The 23,198-nt window shown below is 44.0% G+C and overlaps 1 protein-coding gene across 1 annotated transcript in view; it reads left to right on the top strand.

Moving 5' to 3' along the window:
• PAPPA (pappalysin 1) overlaps positions 1 to 23,198 on the top strand; it is a 214,350-nt gene that overhangs the window by 55,755 nt on the left and 135,397 nt on the right. Inside the window, exons 4-6 of the mRNA XM_084650528.1 lie at positions 8,211 to 8,356; positions 12,303 to 12,596; positions 18,049 to 18,241. Of these exons, the coding sequence (XP_084506654.1) occupies positions 8,211 to 8,356; positions 12,303 to 12,596; positions 18,049 to 18,241 (633 nt within the window). The remainder of the gene's footprint in view (positions 1 to 8,210; positions 8,357 to 12,302; positions 12,597 to 18,048; positions 18,242 to 23,198) is intronic.

A 23,198-nucleotide genomic window follows, 5' to 3' on the forward strand; every position in this document is an offset into this window, starting at 1 on the left:
CATTTCCTGACAGTGAGAGCTAGAAGGCTCCTCTCACGTCACAGAAACAACCACATTTAAGAACCGTTATTAGGCTGGACTGGACTGCAACCCAGCTCATGTGAAAAGGATCAAGCCATGGAATCGTCAGGTTAAAACACTGCTCTATTTCAGATCTCTGCCTGGTGAAGACATGTTGTTTTAGGCCCTCCATGCAGGTTAGCTCTGTCTGGGTCTAGCCCCGATGACTGAGCCACAATCAAGTGTAAAAGCTATCGGTCAACTTGACTGTATCTAAATACAACACATTTTGCTAATATGATTTGGCACTGATATCCAGCAAAGCGGAGTTCAGCAGAGTGGTACCCACCGTACAGGAGACAGGGTCCACCGTATCAGGGATAGGGATCAATCGGTAGGTGATGGATCAGTTGTCCAGAAGACTGGCCTCACTGACAGGAAATGGGCCTGCTCTCTAGGACCCAGGACCCAGATAGATAGGAGATGGGCCTGACAGACAGGAGAGGGAAATGGATCGATCTCCGTATATGGGAGATGATGTGCATGCTGGATGGGGGATGGAGCTGTTGTATAGGAAATGTACTGTTGGTTGGGCTATGGAGTCTGTTGGAAACAGATGAAGCTGGTGTACAATGCAGCTCTGGAGTGCTCTCCACTCTATGGGCTAAAACTGTGCATTAGACAAATATGCCTGTGCGAACATTTGGGTGGGAATGTGCCCGCAATCCAATACGATTCAGTGTCCCCAGTGGTCAAAAGCAGCCTGCAGCAGCTCTATGTCTAAAACAGATTCTAGCAGGGGAGACCTTTTAGTAATGTACTAATGATCTCATCGTGTGTTTTTGAGCTAGCACACTCAAGGCGTCACAGGGTTTTTTTCCATTACAGGGGTTACATATGCCTTGTGTTGCGTTGTGTTTTGTTTTCCACACAGACTTGCCCTGACAGTTCCCCCATTCAGGTTTATATTGGAGGTACCATCTCGAGCCAATGGATTTATGAAATACGTTGCTGGCACTCGCAGAGAGATGCATAAAGGAGTATTTCTAATGACAGTTGGAAGGGCTTTGATCCCTTTCCAAAACTGCACTCATGTCTTTGAAATGCGAGCTTGGCACCGGTGCAGAGGCTGGGTTCCTTGATTCTCTTTGGCATGGGCCCACGTGACAGGCATTACGTCCTCTATAGTGGGACCCACATAACCTTGAGAAGAGTAAGTGAGGCTCATAGATTGCACTGAATCAGATATTCTGGACTGATAGCAAAGAAGCAGCAGCAGCCAGAGGAGAGTCAAATCAGTCCAACACAATAACCGAAAACTGTTCTGACCTCGTAATGGTAGGGTCCAGTGCCTGGATAAGAACTGCAAAGGTAGTTAATCTGTGTCTGTGTATGTGTGTACTAATGTGGTGATGAGGGATATAGACGGGAGATTATTAGAAACATGGGGAGGAAGGAAGGAATAGATTTCTAAACCATATTTTCTCTTGTTCTGTCCCCCCCACTCTAAAGCTTTGCATGGAGCCCCACAAATATGCTCTGATCATCTTGCATATATACACACTCCCAAACTTACGTGTGTGTGTGTGTGTGTGTGTGTGTGTAGACATACATATACCCAAGGGACTGGCCTGAACATGATCTTGAGTGTTCATGAATATATGCAAAAGGTCACAGTATATACGTGCCAGGGGAGTCACACACACACTGTCCAAACACACCCCAGTTACACCCACCTATTATGTCCAGTCCTGTCCAGGGTCAGGAATCAGGGCCTACTCAATGCCTACTCAGTGCTCATGCCCACCGCTATACCTGCTCCTTGTTCCTTCTGCCCCTGCCTTGCACCCAGCCTTTCCTCTGTCCTGCCCCTGCCTTGCACCCCTCCTTGCCTGATACTCTGCTTGCTCAAGTGCCTGTCCTCTGGTTTGACCCTTGGCTCTGTCTTCTGACTACTGACTCCAGCTCTGACCCTACTTCTTGATTCCTGGCACCCCCTCTGACCACTAGCCCTAACACCCGCTCCGACCACCAGGCTAGACAGCCCTTGTCCCGGTTGGCTACTTTCAGCCCCCTTGCAAAAACACTTTTCGCATCCTGTCCTCACACCTACATATCCTAATCTCCTTATTGGCTGACTTTGACCAGCTCCCTATATAAAACAGCAGATGCTCTGCAAACCCCTGGGTGAGTCTGTACCACATTATGGGTCAAATTCCAAGCAAAGGTAAGCCAGTGCAACTCAACTGACTTCAGTGGAGTTACACCAGATGTGAACAGGGCCTACAGTGAGGTACAAACAGCCCTGGCTAGTCAGAGGCTGATGCACTCAGCCTTGGGGAGATGGGTTAGCTATGGTAATATTCCATTTACAAACCATCCCAGAAGCTGAAAGAGTATATTGTGAATGCAAGACAGAGGAAGATTGTGCTAGGGGGTATGGGAATGGGATGTAGCTGGTGAATGGCTTGTGAACATATTAGGCAAAAAGGTAGCTAAGAATAAGGAGGTGACAGCTTAGCTTCTTTGGAACTACAGGAGAATGAGGATACAACTGCTGGAATGCTCTAATGCAAGGGTTCTCAAACTGTGGGTCAGGACCCCAAAGTGGGTCACGACCCCATTTTAATAGGGTGACCAAGGATGGTGTTGGCCCTGGGCCCCAGCAAGTCTGAAGCCCAAGCCCCACCACCCAGGGCTAAGGTTACATGCCACCCACTCAGGTCTTTGGTCTCCCCCCTCCCCCCCCCGGGGTTGTGTAGTAATTTTTGTTGTTAGAAGGGGGTCACAATGCAATGATGTTTGAGAACTGCTGCTCTAATGTACAGTTGTGAGGGCTTCACGTAGGCCCTACACTCTGTCTGCTTCTAGCATGAGCAGCAGTAGCCCCCCTCTCCCTTAAACCCAAAAACTTTCTCTCTCCAGGGTCTCACACAGTAATACACACACTCGCCTGTTTACACTTTCTCATACTCCAATAATGCTGCTCTCCTGCTATCTCTCATTCACTGACATACCATCTCACACGTGCTCTTGTACATACGCTTTCCCTCACACGATGTGACCCACTCTCATACTTAGACCTGCGTGTGTGCACCTGCACAATTGCACACTCTCACACATGGGTCATACCAGGATGAACAGTGCACAGCAAAGACGTTTCAAAGAAATGAAGAACCCTCTGGCACTAGATTAACATATAGAATCAAACCATTGTGCAAATATTTGCAGAACGGGCGGGGGGGAGGGAGAGGGCTGTGTGTTTATGAGAGATGAACTGAGAACAGTGGAGAGATGAGAAATGTGCAAAGGGTCACAGTGTTGGCCTGTCCTTCAGAACTTCAGCCACATCACAAACCATTGATTTGAAGATAAACGCTACATGGAATGGAAACAAAGCCCCTCTTACTGATGTCCCCAAAGAGCATGTCTTCCTCGGTGAGTCAGCGGGGGCTTGGGGACACCCGGCCTCGAGCTATTTTGGAGATGGTGACTTCAGTGAGTGGCAAGGAAACTATTGCGGAAATGTGAGTCTGTTTTCCATTGGGGTGTCCTCCAGGGAAGGACAGAAAGATCTTGGTGTTGAGCCAGCTCCCCTAGGTTTTTTTGGGGTTTTTTTGCCCTTCTGGGAATGGAAGCCTTGTCAAGTATGCAAGGAACCCTGCTTACTGAATGTGAGTGCATTGAGTTCGTGAGAGCTGCATACACACACGCACACTCATAAGGAAAGAGGGACGACAGGGAGCAGTCATTTTGCAGAAGTATTCAACTCCCTATTAGAATGGGTCAGGAACTTTTCAACAAAACATTTTTTTCACCAGAAAATGCCAATTTGTCAAAAACGTTTTTGCAGAAATATATCGTTTTTGACAAAACTTTGCTTGGGAAGGTTTCTCAGGTTCAGTATGAAATTTCTGGTGTGAGAGAAAAATCAGGGAAGTTAACCTGGGTCTCTCACATCCCTGGGTCTCTCACATCCCAGGCTTAACCACCACACTATTGTCTGTTCTAGGTTTAGTGGCTGTCTGGTTTTGACCAGTTATTCCATCTTGGACCTGAGAAACCTTCCCTACAAAAGTTTAGCTGAACTAGAGAGAAGGGTTCTCTCCCTGATATGGAGCAAGGACTTGAACCCACAGCCCAGATAAATGTCCTACCCACTGAACTGACTCCCCTTCCCCCTACATGGAAAGATAGACTAACGAATGCCTCCTTCTGGAGATGAGCAGCATTCCTTTTAAACCTAGCAATGAGAGCAGGCAATTGGAGACTGGACTTGCAAGACAGAGGAGTACAAAGGCCCTCCTCTCTGTTTTGTGTGGTGTCCTGAGGATATTTCATTATTTCAGCCTCCTTGTTTTCCTGCTGCAAAGTGACACTTGTCTTTGAACAATTTTTCACAATTTTTTTGAAAGGCCTCAGTTTTGTTCTGCATGAGAATAAAACCAAATGTGAAAACCTAAAAATTATTCATGAAATGGAAGTCTTGTTTTCTGGCCAGCCCTACTCCCTAATAAATTATGCTTTATTCTCAGAGTGTTCCCTGTCCATGTTGGTCTTAAAACCAAGGATGATTGTGGTGTAGTAGATTGAGCATGGAACAAGGAGTTATCCACTTGAGTTCTAAACTCTAACTTGGTGACAACCTTAGGAATCTCTGTGCCTCATTTATCCCATCTGACAAATGGGAGCAATGATGCTCATTCACATTTCATATTTCCTGGCACAGCGGTTAATAACAGGAGGTCATGTGGAGTGGGGCTAGAGAACCAAAAACAAGGGAAAGGGAGTAATATTACTCTTGGCAGGTCTTTAAGGAAATCATATCATTTGCTATGATGGATAATCAGCTGAACATGCACTCCCGGTGTGACGCTGTGGCCAAAAGGGCTAATACAGTCCTTGGCTATATAAACAGGGTAATATCAAGTAAGAGTAGAGAGGTTATATTACCTTTGTATTTGGCATTGATGCGACCACTGCTGGAAAACTGTGTTCAAGTCAGGTATTCATAATTCAAGAAGCATGCTGAATGATTAAAGGATTGGAAAACCTACCTTCTAGTGACAGACTCAAGGAGCTCAATCTATTTAGTTTATCAAAGAGAAGGTTAAGGGGTCACATTTTATAAGTACCTTCATGGAGATGAAAACAATTTGATAATGGGCTCTTCAGTTTAGCAGTCAAAGGTATAAAAAGATCCAATGATTGAAAGTTGAAGCTAGACAAATTCAGATTCGAAATATGGGGCACATTTTTAACAGCGAGGGTAATTAACCATTGGAACAACTTACCAAGTTTTTTTCTTTTCCGGTGGATTCTCCATCATTGGAATTTTTTAAATCAATTGGATGTTTTTCTAAAAGATATGCTCTTGTTCAAAGAGGAAATTGATTCAGGGAAGTCCTATGGCCTGTGTTATTCAACATGTCAGACTAGATGATCACAGGGTTCCCTTTTGGCCTTATCTATGAATCTGCAAATTTGAATTGCTTCTCCAAACTGAGCCAAACCTTCTAAAAACTTTTAAACATTGTAAAACTTTCTGCATGGAAAGAGTTGTGCCATGGCTGTATTCTTGCAGCCCCCCATTAATGGGCTGATTCTGATCTCAGGTGAGTTTTACACCAATGTGACCCCACTGACTTGGTTGCAGATAGCTACTCATGATTTGCACTGGTATAAGTGAGATAAGAATAGTTGTGGGTGCTAAGCACCTTGAGGACTTGACCGTCTCAGAAACACATTTTCTGTATTTCTAATCTGATCTATTTTACATTTCTAGGGATGCTTACAAAGAAAACTTGTGTTGTTATGAGCTCATTTTCTCTCACTTCTTACAGCCTCATTTCCTCTGTCACAAACAACGTGGTTGGTGTGAAAACGATGATGGTATCCTTAATGGTGCCTATAGGGATTGAGTTGGGGGGAACTCTCAGGGAACAAAATCCAGGCGTCAGTGTGTTCTAGTCATAATGCTACTTTGCATGTACACCGCTGCTGTCATCTGAGAATTTCAAAGCACTCTACAAAGCTGGGTAAGAAGTATCATCTCTGGTTGGGATTATCAAAGGAGCCTAAGAAAGTTAGGTACCTAACTTCATTTGACTCTCAGTGGGATTTGGGCACTTAATTCCCTTATGGTCCTTTGAAAATCCCAGCTTCCATTGTTACCAATGGAGAAACCGAGGCACAAAAATAGTATCACCATGTTCACACAATGAGCCAATAACAAAGCTGATAATCTAATTCACCTTCCTCTGTACACTGGGAAATGGGGGAAGAGAAGAACAAGAAAAAATGATAACTCTTTCTATTGAGTTGTCAGCAGGGCTGAATGGCTAAACTCCCACATGTCGGCTTGTTTCTCAGGAGAGCTGGGAAGGGGATAGGTGAGGGTGCATTAAGAAGTCGAATTGGAAGTAGTACAAGTAAACCTGGAAGCTTTATATCCTGATTATCGCTTGTATTTTTGACTCCCTGCATCCTTTGAGTGCAGTGAAACTAGTTCATTTCTTATAGATTTATTTTGGTGCAGTGCATTCATTGAGTCTGAATGTACAGTATCTGATACCCTCAGTATTTTCCCATGAGGTACTGGCTGCTTTGCTAATGAGGCATCAAGAGAGGAAAGCAAGTTTGTGTCTTTGTGCCAACAACACCACTTTCGACATCAACTTTTCCCTTGATTTTTTGTTTGTTTCTGTTCTGTTAGAACACTGCCTGATTTCCTCACCCTCCCTTCACCTCCTTACAGCTGCACTCCATTGGGTTAGAGCGTTATGGTATGACGGGAACTTAATGGGTAGCATGGCATATTCTTTGGCAACATATCTGTGCCTGTGCCCAGACAAGGCCATATCACACCTTTCCTGGAATACCCCAAGGGAGAGCTAAAGATACTCAGAAAAGGCATTGAGTTCAGGGGGCTGGATTTGCCTCCTCAAAGTCGTGTGCTCCTACAACCCTGCAGATATCCCAGGATTCACGAGGAAATCCCACAGTTCTTGGGGAAACAGGCCTGGGGAATTTACTCAATGAGCTCGTCCTAATTCTCTCATGGAGCACATCTCCCTCAGAAGCCCCATTGTCAGTGGTTACTAGGCCTATTCCTTCTCCAAGAAGGTAGATAGAAGGGACCAACAACCTGTGGGAGTAGATGCTGGTTCAGTGGGGATGATGCCATGTAGAACAGTTCTCACCCTGCTATCTGCTAAACCCACATAGACCTGACCACCCAGGGCTTATGTGGGGACAGAGGGAGAGGAGAATGCACTTGTAACGGCTTAGCTCCCCTCTTCACCCAAACACATATGAATACTAATTCAGCTTTAGAACCCCCACATTCAGGCTAAGTGTGGATTTTCCATTCTGCCATGTAATATAGACAGGCAAGAAGCGGGTATCACATAGCTGCCTCCTCTGACAACACCATAAACTAGGTCAATTTTTCTTCCCAGTTGTCCTATTTTCTAAATTCTGTCTATAATAACCTCTCAGGAGCTTGCCGCTGAATTGTTTCCCTGCCGATCTTATCATTCTCCATTTGTCAAACATTGCTTTGCTTTGCTTCTTTGCAGTGTTTTAATAAACAAAATCTAACCTTGTTGTATTTACTTCCTTCTCTGTGGTACTAGTTTCCATCTGGATGTAACAACGTACCATAACCAGGGCCCTCAGTCAGGCTTAGACTTTCTGCACCTCAGCATGAACCTCTACCACTTGGGCTAAAGGAATAACACCAGAAGCTGGTAGCAGTAATAATCTGTTACCATCTGTTGCTGGAGTGAGGATATGAGACTCCTTGCTGTTGTGTTATGGAAGCAGGAATATAGGTAGCAATAACAAATTTAGAGCACGTATAAAAGGCAACTATTTACATAACTGGATTTACCAGCCATAATGATGATGATGATGATAATAATAAAGATTCTGCGGCTGTGTCAGGAAGGTAGACAATTCTGGGTATTTACCTTGAATGTTGTGAGCCTTCATTGATCAATACTTCAGTGAGTTGAGCTCCCCAGATCAAAGGCACTATATAAATGCAAATTATTATGCCATATTTAGGATTTGAGGATTAGGATGTTAAAATGTTCTCAACTGCTTGCTGCTCATGGGTTCATGAGGATCTTTACCTGGCTTTCAGCGTCCTAGTACTCTGCCAGTGCTGGCAATGCTGTTTGTAATAGTTCATTTATCTATTTCAGAGCATACTTGGATGTCAACGAACTGAAGAATATACTCAAACTCGACGGATCCACTCACCTCAACATCTTCTTCGCTAATTCCTCTGAGGAAGAGCTGGCTGGAGTGGCAACCTGGCCTTGGGACAAGGAAGCCTTGATGCATCTAGGTCAGTCTTAGAGACGCTGCCTCTTTTGAAAAGTTTTCTCAGGGGGAGCAAGAAGGGAAGACAATTATGCATTAAGCCCAGTTTTGATTTCTTATCATTCCACTAATAAATAGTCAAGGGGAAAAAAATTCCATGATTCCCAGCTCCTGGCTCACAACCAGGAAAATATTAGATTATAAAGCCAAAGCATATTATGGTATTTCTAGATGATGTCAAGCTGAAAATATTTCACCTTTTAAGTGAAGCTACTTTACAGGGCATCAGCCCCATGGGAGCACTTTGCAGAGGAGGTTGTAGGGAGGGCAAAGGGAGAATGCTGGACAGCACTGAATTATTAACCTTTGCCCGTTACGGTATTAACCTTAGCCCATTACCTAGAATGTGTGCAGTTAATTTTCCTCTTAAAATGCAGTACAGGTTTGTTGTTGTTCTATATCAGTTTGCAAAAAAGCAACCTGCAAAATCCCCATGTTTCTAATGTTAAATTGAGTGGAACTGGAGAGAATTTGCTACCCTGCAGCTTGGCCTGTGTATTTCTTAGCTAAGATTGCTGAATATAGCTGCTATAGCCCCAGGTATCCAGAGGAAGCCACACAACCTAGCAGATGAATCACTCCCTGGATGCTTACAGTGCCAGAGAACGTCCTTACATCCTTATGAAATGATGGATGAGCCTCAAAAGAGACAGAGGGACAGGTCACTTAAGCACCCAAAAAATCTGGATATGCTTGTCTGAACTACACAAACCTCCTGGGGGCAGCAAAACTGGACTGGAGATCTCACAAGAACAATGTTGATCACATGTTTTCCAGAGCTTCCTGCATCCAGTGTCACCTGGAAGCAGCAAATGCAGAGTAAGTCAAAATGAACAACAGTGGAGAAAATAAGTACTGTCATGCAGACTTTTCTGGACCAAGAATAAGGTCCAGTTTAGATTAGATGGAGGTTTGGGTGTGGCCATTTGGATCAATTCTGATATTATCTGAGCCAGACCATCTTCAGATTAAGAAAAACAATAAAGAAGTGGCAAATGTGAAGTCTCTGTGAGAGATCTAGAGAGAGCACAGTGTGAGTGTTCCTTCCTCTGTAACATTCTGCATGTGAACTGAACTACACAATGGCAGCCTCACTGCTGGCTGTGCAGCGTGGTCAGGGAGTCTCCTCTACATTCAAAAGGACAATCCACAGAAAACAGAAGGTTACCACCCTCCCTAGTCAAACAATTTGGTTGAAGCTGGCTGCTTCACCACAGGCAACCAGCATTTCATGCAGCATTCATCAGGGTCGCTCATACTACAGAAGACGGCTAGCTAAGTACCAGTATAGAGTTCCCCCAAGACCCATCACTCCTATGCCATTTCTTACAGTGATTCCTGCTGAGAGGGACTGGGACTGGAGTAGATGTGAATGCCCCATAGTCAGCATTCCTGTCTCATTCCCTTCATCATGTCCTCTTGGGTGAAGCTAGGACTGACACAGCACAGAGCCTTCCTAAGAGCCAGTGCTCCTTCTGTAACTTCTTCCAGGACAGGCTGGGTCTAGTGGAGCTGCAAGTTCCCCTCCACCAACGCTCCCACAACATTCTCTACCATGACTCTGACAGCCTAAGACTGGAGTAGCCTGGATTGTCCTTAAGAGCCTGTGCCACTACTCCTAGAATGACTCTTGCTGGGGTAAGATGGGACTGGAATAGCTCCTAAAGCTCCCACCTCTATAACTGTGGAGAGAGGCAGAGAATGCATGAACCCATGCATTCCTCTGCTTGGTAAAAAGTCCTTGTAGCGCCTCCTGCTGGACACAGAGAGATGGTGGCGCTCATTTGTAATTTTGATTAGTTGTCCTTTCACTTCTCTAAGACTGATTGTCAATAGTGTGTCTTAACAAAACAGCTTAAATTCAGCTTCTACAGCTTATTGACTGAATTCATTGACCAGAGGGAGAGCTCACTAGAGAGCAAGAAAGCCTTTAACTGACCGTTTGAGGTTGACTCACAGTAAAAGTAATAATAATAATTTCCTGTCTTAACAGCCTTCCTGCCCCATGCTTGGTTTGTGAGAATGCTATTTTAATCTTTCTTTTCTCACTCTCTCTTTCTCTCTTCCATAAGTCCAATATGTATTTAATAAAAAAATATGAAATATGCTCTGTAGTCCAGATCTAAGTGCTGGAACATAGCTTGTCTGGGTGAGGTAACTATCTTTTCTGTAAAACTACAATTGATTTAGACTCTTGGCAGCTATGAAAAAGAGACATCTTCAACAAAGGCAAAAATAAAACAACTCTGCCCAGCTCCAGGGCTCTTGAGCCAGCCTTTATTGTGATTGCAACTCCAACTTTGGGGCATTGCCAAGATTGCCAGTGATGGTAAACCCAAAATGTGTGCTTCCTAAGGGGGAGGGAGGTGTCACGAATTATGTAACAGAGATTCTCCCTGGGTGAAATTCACTTACCCCACATGAGCCCAAACACTCGGGGAGCTGTGTAGATGTAGTGCAGGGAGGATGGGAAGGCGAAGTTCACATGCTTCCCTCAGACAAAGAGCCAGGGTGCTGAGATAGCAGGATCCACCTAACCACCGATCCACAGCCCCTCAGTTTGACTTATGCAAAGCTGGCACAGAGACTAGTCCTCTGGCATGCAGGAGATGCGCAGCCACCCCTATAGGACTGCTAGGGGCTGACTCCTGGTGCAACCCCATGCATGACTGAAGGAGTGTAGGGCCTTGTGCTCTCAGGGAGAATTTCACATTCACACACCACTTTGTATCTCTCCTTTTTTTATAGGCATATAAAAATGTGTTTCTTTTGCCTTCTCTCTCACATGCTCACTCTCCTCTTTTCTCCCTTCTACACTGCCCCCCCACACACACACACTCCCTCTCCTCGCTCATTCACACGCACCCCTTTATTGTTGCAACAAGAGTCAACGAACAGATGAGCATGAATAGTATCTGTGGTGTGTCATAACGTAATGATCTCATCCTCACAGTGCTACAGCCTCTGATAAAATTCCTCCTGCCAAACCTTTTTGCTCCTCATCTTCTCTAACTTAACAGTGCATCGCATCCATTTTTTATTTTGCCGGTATTCTTTCGTAAAACAGTTTTCCTTTACCTGGGTAAGGCACCAGCAAGGTAGGTAAACACTTTAAAATAAAAGGGCTTGTGAAAAGATGAGTTTAACAAACTATGGAAAGAAAATATGGAACTTCTCACTAACTCCAAACATAGCTGAAGCTCAGCTAAAAATAAAATTCTAACCATCCCTTCAGTAGGCTGCTGAACCTCGCTAGCTTACCATTTGCTTATCTACACATGCTCTAATTCACATGCAAAACCTGATCACCACTCACTTTTCTACAGATTTAATATCCAAGCAAATTAGTTATCACATTACTAAGATTTCATATTTTTTTACAAATTAGATCCCATGCCTTTACTAGTGTACTATGCAGTACTTTTTCAGATAATTAAAGTTAGAGTGGCTAATAAATGAGCAGAGTATATTTCATCTGAGATTTTCAAAGCTGCCTAGATGATTAGGACAACCAATTCCAGTTGATTTTAAAGCTTCACCCTTTGTAATGTGGAATATTCTCACCTTTTTGTCCAGTTATTAATTTAGAAATACCAACAATAAGCAACATGCCTCCTAGACTTTAACAGTGTCTGCTCCTGCAAAAGGCAGAGCACCGCGTGTGGGGTGCAGATCACTCTGAGCTCCCTGCTCAGCACCTGGAAGGCTCAGATGCACAGTGAGGATCTAAATATCAGGGGGTAGCCATGTTAGTCTGTATCCACAAAAACAACTAGGAGTTCAGTGGCACCTTAAAGACTAACAGACTTATTTGGGCATCAGCCTTTGTGGGTAAAAAACCTACTTCTCCACTTCCCCCAACTCCAGGATAAATGAGACAAAAGCAACAGCTTCTCATTTTCTCCATGCAGGTGGCATCGTGCTGAACCCTTCCTTCTATGGCATCCCCGGCCACACACACACAATGATCCATGAAATCGGGCACAGCCTGGGGCTCTATCATGTCTTCCGGGGAATCTCTGAGATCCTCTCCTGCAGTGACCAGTGCATGGAAACGGAGCCCTCCTTTGAGACTGGAGACCTCTGCAGCGACACCAACCCTGCTCCAAAGCACAAACTGTGTGGGGACCCTGGACCTGGCAATGACACATGCGGTTTTCACAGTTTCCTAAACACACCGTTCAGCAACTTCATGAGCTACGCAGGTACTCAGGCTTTGCCAGAGGTGTCCGTGATAGAAGAGGGAGGCAGAGAGGGAGGTTTGATTTTTAACATTCTGTTGCAGATGAGACATTATCCCAAGGTCACTGACGTTCCAATGACACTTTTCACATCTAGATATGGCGATTTGGGGCTTAACTTAGTCTGGGATTTCCAAAGTGAGGTAGGCAACCAGTTCCTCTTTAATTTCAATGGGAGTTGGGTTCCTAACCCCCTTTTGTCTCCTTTGGAAGATGTGAGCAAACCATATGAGTTTGGTTTGTCTCGGGTGTTAGCGCTCTCATCTCTGGGTCACGTCAGAAGTTCAAGTCCTACATCATGAGCTGGGTTCTGTGCTGACATTGCAATGTAGGGAGAGCTGAGCTACCAGAGCCCTTATCCTTCAGATAAGACATAGGGGTGGGATCCCTGCCCCTCTCCCTTGGCAGTCCAATGGGCAATGAAGGATTCCATGTTGTTTTGGGAAGAGAGTAGGAGATAGAGACAGATGTCTTCACAGCATTCCCCCTTTGATTGGGTACTAGGGCCTGATTCTCAGTTGCAGTAAGCCTCTTTTACATCACCCTGGCAATATAAAGGTGTCTTAAAGTGAGTGTAAACTATTACTAAAGCTAAGATTTTGTCATGGAAGTCACAGAATTTGTCTCAGCGGGCAGGTCCCCCCTACAACTCCCAGCTGCTGCAGGGGATGAGGGGACCCCACAACCCCAAGCCACCACCGTGGGCAGCAGGGGGACCCTGCAGCTCCCAGCTGACATGTGCGGCAGGTACTCGTGCAGCCCCAAGCCACTGCCGGCAGGGGGACCACACAGCCCCAAGCTGCAGCTGCAGCTACATGGGCGGCGAGGGGGACCCCGCAGCTCCCAGTCATGTGGGCTGTGGTGGGGGTCCCTGCAGCTCCCAGCCAACATGGGACAGACCCCACAGCTCCAAGCTGCTGCCGGTGGCAGGGGGGACCCTGCACTCTCAGCCATCATGGGTGGGGGAACCCTGGAGCCCCAGCAGTGGTGGGTGCTTCCCTCCCCATTTTCTCATAATTATTTTTAATAAAAGTCAGGGACAAGTCACGGGCTTCTGTGAATTTTTGGTTATTGCCCATGACCTGTCCATGACTTTTCTAAAAATAACTGTGACAAAATCTTAGCCTGAACTATTACATGTATGAAAAGAAAAGGAGTTCTTGTGGCACCTTAGAGACTAACCAATTTATTTGAGCATAAGCTTTCGTGAGCTACAGCTCACTTCATCGGATGCGTACTGTGGATGCATCTGATGATGTGAGCTGTAGCTCACGAAAGCTTATGCTCAAATAAATTGGTTAGTCTCTAAGGTGCCACAAGTCCTCCTTTTCTTTTTGCAAATACAGACTAACACGGCTGTTACTCTGAAACCTATTACATGTACAGCCACTTTAAGGTACCTTTGCAGAGAAGGCAGAAACAGATTGTCCATGCAAAGTGCCACATGAGTGCTAATATATCTGTAGAGAAGCAAATGATTAATATCATCCGGGGCAGAGGCTGAGTTGATTTATAACACCGCGGTAGATATATCCTGGATGCTGCCGGATCTAATGGGTGCTGCTGTTTCTCATATTTTCCCGCTCTTGGTTTCAAGGACAAGTATACACACGGTGACCTAGCTTTTTAGTACATACTGTGCACTTCTCATGATTTGGCCTGTATACTAACATTGTCGTTACGCAGATATACAGATTACAGCCAGAAACTATTCCTGCCCACTAAATTCTTATGATAATCTCACACCTACATGTAGAGGCCACCTGTTGTTACACTCCTCCCAGCAATGTGTTTGTGTGTGTGGACAAGGGCAGAAGATTTGGGGTGGGCCCGGAATGTTTCAACATGCAGAGAGCTCTTCTGTCCCACGCTCGCCAGCTCTCTCAACAGATTTGACACAGCCAGGCAGGACACCGAGATACCTATCTGCTAGTGAGAGCTAAAGAGGTGCTGGTGTTGTGAACAAAAGCGACTATTTATTCTTGTAAAATTAAGTGAAGTAACACGATAGGCATCTCTTGAGCTCATGCATGAATCTGTTTGCTTTTCTGTTGTTCCCAGTGGAATAAAAATCATATCAGGATATCACATCACTGTAGAAATACCTTTGAAGCCTCTAGGCTGAGGTCATACAGCTCTGAACGACTGGCTTTCTCTCTTTCTCATGTCTATATTGGTCTATCTATCTTATCTGTTTCTTACTTTGTCTCTATAGGATGTACCCGTACAGGCAACCTCATATCTCTCTAGAATTCAGGGGAGCTAGAAGCCGGAGGAGGGTGATTTGCATTGTCTCGCCTGTCAAACAGAGTCATGTTGTCTCCAAGTAAACAAAACATTACTTCCTTAGGGCCACTCCCATTGAAGCCAGTAGGAGTTCTGCCTCTGACTTCAATGAGAGCAGAAGTCCTAATGAAGCCTGTTTCATTTCTCTGGTCATTATATCATCTGTGGATTTGTGAGCCTTTCCTGAACGCTAATGACTCTCTCTCCCCTCCCCCACCCCCAAAAGAGCAGCCGAGGCTGGTGTTTAGAGAGACACTTGAGCTGCAGCATAGACTACATGTCATCTTCCCCCTCTGCCATTCTTTCCACGATTGAGTCCTATCTATATTTTATTGTTCCTTTATGGTGGCTATTCAAAGCCTTTTGTGCACTTTTGGGCTTCCCTAAGGAATATTTATGGCTTTTACAGGATGTTCAGGGGTAGCCTGTCAATAATTATCGAGGAAATCCAAGGATTAAAGCGGCTCCTTGCATGGACACAGCAGCTTTGAGCTGGCCACTGGGATTTGATAGATATTTAGAAACCAACTGCACCTGCTCAGTTTGTTTGTTTCTTTGATGCGGGGAAGTTAGTTACTCTGTGGAATTAGCAAAGGAGATGCACTGGAGAGGATATGATCCTCTAGCCATCCTGGCAGCATTAATTCCTGCAACACATCTCCTGGAAGGGTTTGGGGCTGGAACTTGAAGCATTGATTCCAACCAAAGCACCCTCCTTGTGCTGTTGCTGGACGATGAGGTGGAAAGGACCCCACTAAGCAAGCAAGTTCCCTTTTTCTTTAGAACATTTTCACGTTCTCTCATTCCTCTTGTGCTCCACAATGCTCAGAACTGAAGGCATCTTGGGACCTACAAATAAATATAACTAATCCCCAAAATATCAAACTGGCAACATATTCAAATAACCAAGCAAGCAACCAAACTGTCCTCAGTAACCCATCACCCACACAAAACCGAATGCACAAGAGCTGTGTAAAATCATCATTGTTTTTTGTATTACAGTCATGCCTAAAGTCACTGTATGAGAATGAAGCCTTGTTATGCTAGGTACAGTCTATACACATATAATATAATAAGACATAGTCCTTGTTCCCAAGAGCTTCCAATCTAAATAGACAAGGCGCAAGCAAGAGCAAGGATAGATATTAAAGTACTAGCCTGGGGGCTGTAAGATCTTCAATTCCCTGCTCCACCAGAGACTTCCTCTGGGACCTTGGGCAACTCATTTAGTCTCCCTGTGTATCTGTAAAATAGGGATATATAAATCCCTACTTCTTAGCAATGTTATGAGGAGGAATACACTAAAAGTTGCGGTCAGGGGACTCATGCTATGATAACTGGGGGCATGTAAGTACCTATGATAGCTAGATAGATAATTATCTCCATTTATGCATGGGGAAAAGCAGATGAAGTGATTTGCCCAGGATCACCCTAGAAATCTGCAACAGAGCCAGGGAGTTGCAGAGCTGTTAAAAAAATGGATGTTTCTGTCACCGAAAATGTCAGCATTTCAAGATGACTTTCCATTCTGATTCAGAACAGAAAGTTGAAATGTCAGAAAATTCTCATGAAATGAAACTTTCTGAAAAGTTTCAAATCAAGGATCAAAGAGGCGAATTTCGACATTATTAACGTGCTGAAACGACATGTTTCATTCTGAATCGACATTTTGAAATGAAATTTTTATTTTAAATAGACATTTCAAAACTCAACAGAATTTTGTTTGTATTCCCCTGATTGCATAACTTTAAAAAAAATTGAATTTGATCTTTTCCCATGGAAAATTTTGACTTTTGGGAAAACTACATTTACTGGTGGGGGAAACAATTTGGTTAAAAAAATTTGACTAGTTCTCTTGAATACAGATTTCCTGAGTCCCAGCTCCGTGCTGAAGCCACAAGAGCATCCTTCTTAGATTCACAGAGTTTAAGGCCAAAAAGGACCATTAGATCATCTAGTCAGAACTCCTGTGTATCACAGGGCATTACATTTCCCCATTTACCCCTGTCGTGACCCCAGTAACTTGTGTCTGACGAAAGCCTATCTTCCAGAAAGGCATACAGTCTTGATCTGAAGATATCAAAAGATTTCATAAATGGTCACGTGACAAAACCGTCAACCCCCTCTAACTGAGCCTGGTTTTAAAATGTGCTAGGTTCCTGGTGAAATTCATTTCCATGCTCACAACCACCTGCTCACCTCAAACTTTCAGCTACCCAGCCTCAATCCATCACTACTGCAGACCCAGGACCCCCCTACTTACTATTGCCAACTGGCCTGTGGGTAGAGACTGTTTCTTCTGCATTCCCTACTGCCTTCTGGGCCTCTGAGGGGTAACAAGTGGCTGATCCCACATTTTCTACCTTTGGGGAGAGGGCCATTAAACTCACTTATCCAGTTGTCTTTGGAGAGGCCAAGAAGCAGCTTGACACCCACTCCCTCACCTTCAAAGGGGAGAGAGAGAACCTCCATCTCTTGGTGCAAATGGTTCTGTATTTCCACTGGAGCAAGTAGTTCTCTGCCATACTCCCTTGTTACCACCCTAGGCCTTATGGGCATTACCTTCCCCGAGGCTTAATGCAGAGCCAGCAGTGGTGGGAAAGGGAGGACTTGGAGGATGAGGATGTGTGGGGAGTCAGTCCAAACAGAAAGGGAGCTAAAGAAGAAACAGAGGCAGGATAAGGAAGGCGTGGGGGAGAGTCGTGCTCTGAATTGCGCTTTCGTTCCATTCCCTGCCCACCTTTCCTTAAAGACAAAACCTTTTTCTGCTCTCACATTCAAGTGTAGACCCAGCTCTGACCAGAAGGTGCTGCACTCAGGCTGTCTGGCTCCTTTCATACCTCTATGCATCACTGCCCTCCTTGGGGTGACCTTCAGGATCTTCCTGTGTGCCCCAGGCCATAGCAAGAGAGGAGGGCTGATGTTGTTTTGGTTTTTTTTTTTTTTTTTACTTCTGTTTCCTTTCACCTGTCTCCAGAAGTGATGACTGTACTAATTTGTTCACAGGCCATTAACTCCCGAGAGCAGGGAGAGCCCATTCCAACATCTGCAAGTAGCTTGGGAGCTCACGTTTGCCACATCATAATTCTCTCCTCTCTCTCTCCTTATCTCTCGCTTTGTTGGTTTTCAGACGACGACTGCACCAATTCCTTCACGCCCAATCAGATGGCGAGAATGCACTGCTACTTGGACCTGGTGTACCAGAGCTGGCAGCCTGTCAAGAAACCCGCTCCAATTGCCATTGCCCCTCAGATCGTGGACCGAACTTTGAACTCCATCACTCTGGAATGGTTTCCTCCCGTTGACGGTCATTTCTTTGAAAGGTGATCACGAGCTTTGATGTGCTGCAGCCCTTAACCTGAAAGAGTCAGGGAAAGGGAACATGGAAGTAACCAGATGCCCTACTTCAGGAAAGCAGTTAAGCATATGCTTAAGTGCTGTCCTGAATAGAGATGCTTTCCTGAATAAGAGCTTATTCCTGAATAAGAGCTTATTGATCTATTTTCACCATCTCTATCAGTCCCTTTGTTCCTTTATTGGTCTGGAGCATTCTCTCTAGGTCCTTTGATTGGGCATTTAAAGAGCAAATCTCCTCCATATTTGATCTAAAGCAGCGATTTTGGTTTTGCGATCTCTGCTGTTATTGCTGCCCATTCACAAATAGATACTCACAGACAGCTCTATTATCTTCACCTCGGACGGCAAGTCCTTCCTACTCCCATGTGCAAAACAGGGCAAATCCTGCCTGGCTTCCATGCTTCAGAGCCCAGATCCTGCCTCTGCTTCCCTAGCAGTGGAAGCTCTGCAAGAGGGCAGCAGTGTTTGGAAGAGCACCCCGCATCTGCTGTAAAGTAGCAGAGCAGGTGGAAATGGTGCAAGGGCAGAGCCGGAGATCCTAGCTCCTCTCTGCTCTGCAACTTGCCAAAATGACCAGTAGGGCTACTTCAGCCAATAGCCTTTGCAGAACATCTCAGCAGCCACACGACCGCTGGGAGGGTGGATTCTTTTCCCCACCCCACAGAACAATTAGTCAGTGCACGGACCAGCTGCTCAGGCTTGTAAGTGGCACGTATGATTTGGCCCTATAAACCTGACGTGTGCCCCTGGCTATATATCAAGTAGAACTTGTCTAGAAGAGGACGTGTGCATATGCAGCTGGCTGTCTGTCCTTAATACAGAACCAAGATGAATGCAATGCCGTGGCTGATCATTTCAACACGCAGCAGTCAAGCAGTTCGTAGTTACAGCTACCATAACTCAGCCCTCCACAGCTCTCGACTTGCCCAAGCCATGCTTTCCTGTCTACACTTCTGTTTTTAGCCATGGAGCATCCCGCTGCCTCTCTGCTGCTGGAGCCTTTCCCCGCTGCAGGTAAAGACTCCAGCAATGGGGAAAAGCTTTGGCAGCTCCCCACGGCTAGCACCTTCCTGCTACAGCGGTGTGGGGAAGGTTCTGACAGCTCCTGGCCGCTGGAACCCTTCTTCTCTGCAGGGAAAGGCTCCAGCAATGGGAAAAGGCTCATCCTTTCCCCGCTGCCTCCCTCCCATCAGAGCCTTTCACTGACCCATGTAGTTACAGGCTGCAGTGTGGACGTAGCTTGCTTTTCACTGCGGTGGGTAGCTACGAAGACCCACTGGCAGAAGTGGTGTGTAGTGAGACGTAGCCTCAAGGTGTATGCCATTAAAATATATTTATATGCAGATTGGCTGAGTGGTGGCAGCCATGGGAAGCCTAACTGAACTTCCTCGCACGTTTACAGTCTCAGTCTTAGCATTGCAGTAAACATGCCAAAATAATACAATGCCAAATGCTGGGACTGGAGGACAGGAGGCGGATCACCTGTTCTATTCATTCCCTCCGAAGCGTCAGGCACTGTCCACTGTCAGAGACAGGATACTAGGCTAGGTGGACCATCAGTCTGACCCAGTGTAGCCATTCTTTTGTAATAGCCTACTTTGTTTGCATTGAATTTCCATGGTTTTTGTTTTGCTTTTTTTATAAAAGAGAAAACTTTATTGAACTCCCATTGGAACCAATGCAATCTGCAGTGTATGAGACTGAAGTGCAGTGTTCCAGATACAAGCATATCAGTACATGAATATCTATCTGAACACTCATATTTATTTAAAGGAGAGCACCTTGAAATATGGGGCATTCAGTGGATGTAATTCCCGCCTTGTGTAGAGCATCAGTACAAGAACTGTGCACCATTTAAGACTCACTTACACTCTATTTTGTGGCTATAAGTGGTGTATAGCGATGGTTCTGACCCTCTGTGCAAAGAGAGTGAATTTCACCCTTTCTGCATGGTAATGTAGGAAATGCCATACCAGATCAGATCAATATCTGATCTCGAGCGTTTTAGCTCACATGTATTTGCTTGTAGTTTTGTAAACTCTCCATTACTTTAACTGTAGTTTTGCAGCAAGACAGACTGCTTTGACAATGTACTTCTGAAAATGTATAGCATCTTATATGAATCATTGAGAATTCTCAGGCAGTTTTGGTCTATATTCATCATAAAGAGATTAAATTAAGCTTTCCCAATATCCATTTAATTTAGATTTCATAAGGAAGTTATTGTATGTTAAATAAATACCATCTGACTGTTAAAAAACATATTGATATGGGATTAATTGTTATGTAACAAAATATGTCTCTATTACATATTTCTAAAACTTTATCAGTAGGTTTTTAATAACTCATTGCTAGTTGGTGCTTAAATGTTACACAATGGATAGCCTGTTAGTCTAGAATGTCATAACAAAGTTATCACATATTAAATAAATACTGATTTCTTTGAAACATATCCTTTGGGGCTTGACATTTATGTGATCAATATTACTATAGATAGTTAAAGAGACATTGTCAAGGAGCTTAGGTCCAACTTTTGATCTTTTAAAAGTTTCCCATCCTAATATAAAGCAAAGTTTTCCTGTGATCTTTTAAACAAATACATTTAGCTACAATCTTTTTTCCCTTAAAGGTAAATACCACTTCTTATATGTTGGGAGAACCAAGCACACTTGTGCCATCATAGGGCTCAATCCTACACCTGCTTACAAATATGCTTAACTTTAAGTACCAAAGATGAGCACATGTAAGCATTTGCAGGTTCTGCGCCATAGTGAAAGAGAACTAGAAAGTGAGGCTGGTCATAGTCTCGTGTGTGGGAAAAGGCTGTCGTGAAGGGCTTTTTTCCTCAGAGCATAAATCATGGGCCAAATCTTGCTTCCTTTGCTGAAATGAGGAGAGCATTCACTTCAATGGGACTACTCATGTAAATTTCAGGAGTTTGATTCTCCACTGCTATGCACCTTGGGCCTAATTCTTATTAGACTGAGGGCCCTTTTACATTGCTCTGGCAGCATAAAGGGGCCTTCAAGTGAGCATAAGTATAATTTATGCTCACCTTAAGTCCCCCTTACACTGTCAGAGCAATATAAGGAGGCCTCAGTATAAATAAGAATCAGGCCCATAAAACCTAGCCATATATTATCAAAGAACAGAAGGCATGTAATGCTGCTGTACTAGAGGCCATTAAGTTTCATAAGTTTGGTGAGACACAAAGGATGACACCAAGGGCCAAGTTCCTTAGGTGTCTTTTAGGAGACATTTTAGTGTAAATTCATATTGTCATCTCTTGTGATTTTGTCACAAGTCTTGCAATATTCATTGTTTTTCTTAAAGGCCCAGCTTCTGGAGTCAGGTGATTACATGAGAATCTAAGCTTTCATTTTTAAAAAAGGCATGTTTCTGTCCCTCATGGTTGCAGAGAAAATCTTGAAAATGTGATCCCTAAAGGCTCAAAACCAGAAAGAAAATAAAAAGAGCCAGAAACGAATTAATCTAATTATTTTGGGCGCCTTGATCTGTGATTTTAGAAAGCTTTGAGTTGGTGATTCTGTGATCTTATTTTTCTATAATATACGCGGAGAGGAGAGTGTTATTTATTTATAACCTCAGCAAACATAGTTATACCAGATACCTACACTATTGGTACATTAAGTCAATCCAATGACTCCATAGCTTTGTATTTTATGTAGTGTATGGCTAGTGTGCCATGCCAGGGTGAAATCTGAATGAATGTCCCTAAATTCTAGTAGGTTACTGAGCCCCTAAGTCTTTTAACACTCAAATCTGTGGGTAAATAGTGCCTCTCAGTCACGTGGGTCTAGAATAGAGCTATGCAGAATTTTTTGGGATGAAACATATTCAGGTTGACCAAAACATGTTGTGAATTGTGTTGAATTTGCCCATTTTTTAAATCCAGAAAATAAAGGAAGAAAAACTCCAAAAAAATTGAAATGTTTAGTTTAGATATTTTCAAAAGGAAACGTTTTGATTTTTTTATTTGAAATTACTTTTCATTTTGAATTTTACTTCCTTTTTTTTTTTTTTGTTTCACCAAAAAATTGGGGCAATGGATTTTGGGTCAACCCAAACTGAAAAATGGGTTATTCACACAGCTCAGATCTGCTGTACCTGCCATCCATGTATTCTGCAGAGAAGACCTGTCTCATGGAATAAAAGCATTACCAGAATCTGATGTCAAACATATGTGTTTAAAATAATAATAAAAATAAAAAAGAGGAAACAAAGGGGGAGGGAGAAACCCTGTTCATTTCCTGACTGTCTCAGACCTATTTTAATCTTGTTGTTATCAAGCATCCATTCATGTGGCTACTGCTTGATATGCACAGTTGGAATATAAACAGTTATTGTTATGGGGCTGGGTCGTGTGGCTTGCTCAGGCAAGAACGGACTGAGTGCATCTGATCTTCCAACTCTTCATCAAGACAACTGCATTAATTTCCATGGAACTGCTGATATCTCATTCTTTGCAATACAATATTTTGTGCAGCACAATTCCTAGATATAGATAACTGGGGGTTTTGTTGCTGTTTGTTTGCTTTAATCACCCTTGACAGTTTAAATGTCTCCAAGGACAGGGAAGAGATTCTGAACTCCAAGTAAGCTATATATGTGTTTTTATCCTCAAAAACTTTTAATCTGGATGGAGCCAGCCATGGCAGGAGAAGATGGCATTTCTCCACTGTTCAGTTGCAAATTCATTTTAAATAGGCTGCTATAAGGTTTGTCTCAGTATAGGCTACTGAATCCATTCCACTCAAATGTGTAATTATGGGAGCACATCACCTCTATGCCATCAACTTCATACACTGAAATGTGCCCAGTACTTCGTTTCTCAAAAAACATGGAGGGCGAGATTTTCCATTACCCTGTACACCCAGTATACATGTACAAATTCAGTATAAA

This window comes from Lepidochelys olivacea, assembly GCF_965140295.1.
Source record: "Lepidochelys olivacea isolate rLepOli2 genome assembly, chromosome: 16".
Taxonomy (NCBI): Eukaryota; Metazoa; Chordata; order Testudines; family Cheloniidae; genus Lepidochelys; species Lepidochelys olivacea.